Consider the following 5,434-nt stretch of genomic DNA (forward strand, 5'->3'; position numbering starts at 1 on the left):
GATTTGGACCATCTGGTATTTAGAAAAACAACTTCTACTTTCGTAATTACTTGTAATGTTTTTCTTTTATGGTTTTTAAGTTTGATTATTAATAATTATATGAACCTTACAAGTATAAAATCTTCATAAAAACCATTGCTATTTCTGGTATGTAACCTCAACTACAGGACACAAAATGTGACCAAGCATTAACAGCAACTTTGCAATCAAGAATATGCTGATTTTTTTTAAGGAATTCATCAATTTTTCACCAAGCTGTTGAGAACATAATTCATTTTAGCATATTGTATGCTCTTGAATTTCTAAATGTAATATACTTCTATGTACTTTGTGATGCTGACATATTGATACTATAGTATATATCAATTAATATATGTATGGTGTTGAGAGAGCCACAAAGACAATGATGTAGACGAGATTTAATTTCAGATCTTGGATATCGCTTCCTAAGACTTTAACCAATTAAAGTTAGTTGATATCCACATGTTATAAATTATACTGTATATAGGACCAGCAATATTTTGTTACGTTTTATTGCATAATTTGAGATAACAAGCCCCCCCCTTCCCCAAAAAAAAAATAAAAATAAAAAAGAATCACCAATAATCCACTCAGTCTTATGTACAAAATCCTACCTCCTTTTCTATATCTCTCTCTTTAACTTTAGATACCATAGAGTTTTACAACCTGATCAATCTCAGCTCTGCAAACGGGACAACCTCCATCATCGTCCTTAATCTTCTTTAAGCAAGACATACACGTAGACACGTGCCCACATGGGACACACGCTCCCTCAACTGGAGCTTCCCAACATACTACACACACTGTCGATTCAGTAACAACAGGTGCCTTTTGTCCTGCAGACTCAGCAGATGGATTGAAAACTTCATCGATACTAGTTGAAGTATTATTGATCGGAGGAGCTGAAGGGATCGGAGGAGAAGCTACAGCCACTGCAGGGAACCTATCAGGTGTCTGCAAGACTCTATTAGGTGTCTGCATGAATCTATCAGGTGTCTGCAAGGGTACAGGATTCAATTGTGTAGCACCCCAGTGGTTGCCACCATAGTGATCTCTGCGCCTTGGTAATTCGTGCACCCAAACATTGTTGTGGGGTGTCATGGGAGGTGATAAATTACTGGGTGTTCTCCATGCAGGACTACTGATTTGGGAGGCTGTATGCATTGGTGGACCAATAGCATCAGAGATCATCATCTGAGCCGAGGCTGGCATAACCTGCATACATGTCATTCGGAAAATGAAGCATTCAGTGTTCATGTTGAAGCTTGTCATTCCTTTGCACTTAATTTCGCTTAAGTAAGCTAAAATAAGCAACATCTAGTTGAAAAGAGTTCAATTATAATTCATACAGGGGGCTGTCAATCTTATAAGCAATATCTAGTTGAAAAGAGTTCACGTCACAAGTTTCGCCTAAGCTACTAAGCTCAATTCATACAGGGGGCTGTCAATCTTATTATAGCTAGATATCACAAATCATGTCAGTCAAAAAAACACCTGAGAGATTCCTTTACAAGCATTGTACAATCGTCGAAGCTGCTGCCTGTCGCTGTAGGTAACTGATGAGAATTTATATTCTGAACAAGAGAACAAAGATCAGTATACTTTCTTTCCAATAGCTTCTTCACCTCAATTTAAACGCATGATATATCAAGCTAAACAGAAAATAAGGGCAGGGTAGTCAAAAGATGAACATGTATGAACTCACTGGTCTGTTTGTTGGAAATTATCAAACAAGGACTTGGTTGATCGAATCTTGGAGCTTTTATACTATACCGACTAAGAGAGATAATTTTACGAGGCTCAGCATCCTGCTCAACAGATCAAGAAGAAACACTAATATGTTAAAATTGCAACAATTGAATGGCACTAGCAGATTACAGTACTGATTACTGAAAGTATTAAACTCGATCCATTTCTATAGGGAACAATGCAGTCTAATTCCACCAACAAGCAAATGTTTTAACAAAGCTAACCCAAGGTGAATCCAACCGAGAAAATGTGATCAAAACTAAATTGACCAACCCACAGCTTAGCCAATTTGCCAATTACATCTCAACAATTAAATTTGAGTGATACTAGTAGTGTATGCTAGTAAAAAAAAAATTTGAACATTTAAAGAAAAAACATACTTCAGCAGTTGAGTAGATAACAAGCTCTATTTTCGGAGGTTTTGGAGGATTGTGAGGACTGCGAGGTACTACAACAATCCAACTGCACAAGAACAAGATATAGTTTGATGTAAAAATCATATTTGAGCAGAACACGCGAAAAAAATAATGTTAGTACAAAAAAAATCAGGCAAGTAAAATTACTGACCTTATTCTTGTTGAAGATGATTGTGGAGCTGGTACATCAGACCATCCTGGGCCCAAAGTTTCGCGTATTGGACCAGCAAAATAGCAAATACGGCTCTAGAAAGGGAAAAGAAACAATTTAAGAACATTGAGGAACAAAAAGTATTAATTAACACAGCTTAACTATGAAAGTATTGTAGCAAGAACAACAAGAATTTAAGCAAATCAAACCTCAATCTCTTTAACAACAAGATTACGACCATTCTTCCTAGCAACATCCAGTGGAGTCTGACGCTCTCGATTCTTGACAAAAGCATTGGCTGTACATTCATACAAGAGCATTAATCTGTTGTTATAATGTACATTGCCAATGATCTGAGATTCCTTTTGATCATAGTACTGATGGACTGTCAAAATCTATCAGTACTGATGTACTGTCAAAAACTATCAGTACTGATGGACTGTCAAAAACTAACAGTACTGATAGAATGTCAAAAGCTAGTATTACTGATAGACTGCCAACCTAGGCTGGTTTGGAATCTCAAAAGTAAACTAAAATCAGTACAAAAATACTTCAAATCCCGGATAAAGAAATAGGTTGATGAGCCTAAACCCAACTCGACTGACTAATTTGACATATCCTGTATTCAGTAGTACATGATTTCGAAGTTCTTCTAAAAATAGACATACCTCCATGTGTAAGAAGTAATGCAACAGTGTTTTTTAGTCCTTCCTTTGCTGCATAATGTAGTGGTGTTCCTCCATGACTCTCTGTATATGATGAAAAACAAACCCGGGTTTAAAGTAACTTTCTTGACCATCAAACATCTTGTAAACAAGATCTAAATTAGGATGATCTTGTAATTAATATTTGACTTTTCTTTTTTCATTTTTATCAGTACCCTTAAAAAAATATGAACTTGAAAAAAAATCAGAAAATTTACCTTTACAATAAGCATTAACATTGGCACCCAATTCAATGAGAATTTTGGCAATATCATACAGACCAGGATCCTTGGCTGCTACAATAAGAGGAGTTTTCCCTTCTTTTTTCCACTATCAAATCACCAACAATAATAAAAAAAAAAAATAAATAAAAAATCATCAAATCACAAGCATCTTATTATCATAATATTAGCTAAAACTATACCCAAAAGAAAAATCAGCAATAAATCTATGTTACATATATACAGGCTAAACGTAACATAGATTCCACACGATCACACTTGATACAAAGTAACAATTATATGCATAACACAACTTACTACACCTGTACTTTAGTAATTTGTGTGATATCGATGGTGCATGTATGCACCGTGCACTGTGCTCATGGTGCACCTGATTAAAACGACATGTTATTGTACACGGAAAATAAGTTACAGTAGATAAATTACCTCTAGACCAGCGCCTTGTTTAGAGAGAAATTGAATACCACCAACATCTCCATTAATAACATAATCGTACAACAGTTCATCTCTTGATTGTTTTTGTCCCATTTTTACTTCTCTCAAAACAAATCAAAATTAATAACAAAAAAACCAAAGAAAAAGTGGAAAAATAACTATAAACAATAAAAAAATTTATATAAAAAAGGGGAACAAATAAAAAGAAAAACCCTTTAAAAATTGGGGTGTAAGAATATTAATAATGTAGGAGAAGTAACAGAGTTAAGGTATGAAAGCAGAGAAAAATTAGTAGGTAAAGACAGAGTGATTGTATTGAATAAGAAAGAGTCAGAAAAATATTAGAGTTGAGAAACAAGCGGGTTTTTTAGTCAAAAGGTTGACAATTCAAGCTTAATTTTATTTATTTATGAAAATTAACAAAAGATTTTGGATAGGAAAAAAAATATATGTCTTTGAAAATGAAAGTTTTTATATACTTCATTTTCTAATGTATATGTTGAAAATTTGGACTTGTGCACTTGCATAGAACATTCTTTGTGGTTTAAAATTCTATGAAGTTTCGATATGTTCCATCATAAGGTGTATGACAATATAATTATATAAATTTTCTCTCATCGAAATTTATATTTAACTATATTTATAATGGGGGTAATAATTTATTGAAAAGTAAAGGATACATGAGAAAAAAAATAATATTAAAAAAAAAAAAAGGTTTTGGTATGAAGGAGGACTTTGAGAGGAGATATATATCACAATATTAAAAAGTATTGTAGTTGTTAGCTAAAATAAAGTGTTACACTTAAAATAAAGACCGCAGTAAAAAAGTATAATACCTACAAAACAAAGGGAGTATGCCCATTATCCCAATAGTAAAATTAAACGGATGAATTTGATGATGATTTACGGAAGATAATTTTAGTATTTTTCGTATGAGGTATTGAGGTTTATGTCACTATGTAATGTGTAGGAAAGTTCATAATTTCAAGGTCAAGGGTACACTAAAATTTAAAATGTCAACAAAAATTATAATATCTAGAAGTTTAGGTATGAACTTGCTTGGTTTCTTGATGTACTAATTTCCAAGTTTGCAAACGTCCTACTTTTACACACTATATTAGTATATCACTATAATAAAAAAATAACATAAAACCTTTTTATCAGATAATAATACTTCATAATAATAGTGTGACAATTAATTCATATATTCTATCTGATTTTTTTTTTCTTTCCAAATTATGTGTACTATAGTAACAAAATCAATATACGAAGTATAAGGAAAGAGAAGATTTAGTGAAAAAAGTGGAACCTTTTTCGGTTAGAAAAATAGTAAGTTACGTTAAAATGGACGATTAGTAAACACAAACATATCTTATAATAAGTTAATCAATAAGTTTAATTGAAATTAATATTTAATGTTATAGATATATATATATATATATATATTAAATTAGATTCTGAAAAAATTAAAAAAAAAAAAAAATAGATTCTGAAAAAATTATTAATTTTCCATTTAATATTGAAATTAGGTTGTACAGGTTGAGATCAAGCCTTGATTTGACAAGCAAAGGTTTCAAATTTTATGATATGGACAATTAGGGGTTTTATTAATGCAATCACGTATATTAAACTAAAAATCCTACTATCCTACATCAATATATGTAAATGGTTTCTGAGATAATAATTTTCAGAAAAAATAAAAATAAAAAATGGAAC

At 32.1% G+C, this 5,434-nt stretch overlaps 1 protein-coding gene across 1 annotated transcript; it reads right to left on the bottom strand.

Moving 5' to 3' along the window:
* Positions 1-154: 154 nt before the first annotated feature.
* On the bottom strand, positions 155-3,890 carry LOC145604700 (putative E3 ubiquitin-protein ligase XBAT35). Its single transcript, XM_081660621.1, has 9 exons — positions 3,710-3,890; positions 3,260-3,371; positions 3,006-3,086; positions 2,547-2,635; positions 2,338-2,432; positions 2,151-2,232; positions 1,727-1,829; positions 1,516-1,595; positions 155-1,236 (listed from the first exon to the last, which is right to left on the bottom strand). Exons 1-9 carry the CDS (start codon positions 3,809-3,811, stop codon positions 664-666), a joined length of 1,317 nt encoding a protein of 438 aa, XP_081516747.1. The 5' UTR covers positions 3,812-3,890; the 3' UTR covers positions 155-663.
* Positions 3,891-5,434: the final 1,544 nt, after the last annotated feature.

The sequence above is a fragment of the Chenopodium album genome, chromosome 2 (assembly GCF_948465745.1).
Source record: "Chenopodium album chromosome 2, dcCheAlbu1.1, whole genome shotgun sequence".
NCBI lineage: Eukaryota > Viridiplantae > Streptophyta > Magnoliopsida > Caryophyllales > Amaranthaceae > Chenopodium > Chenopodium album.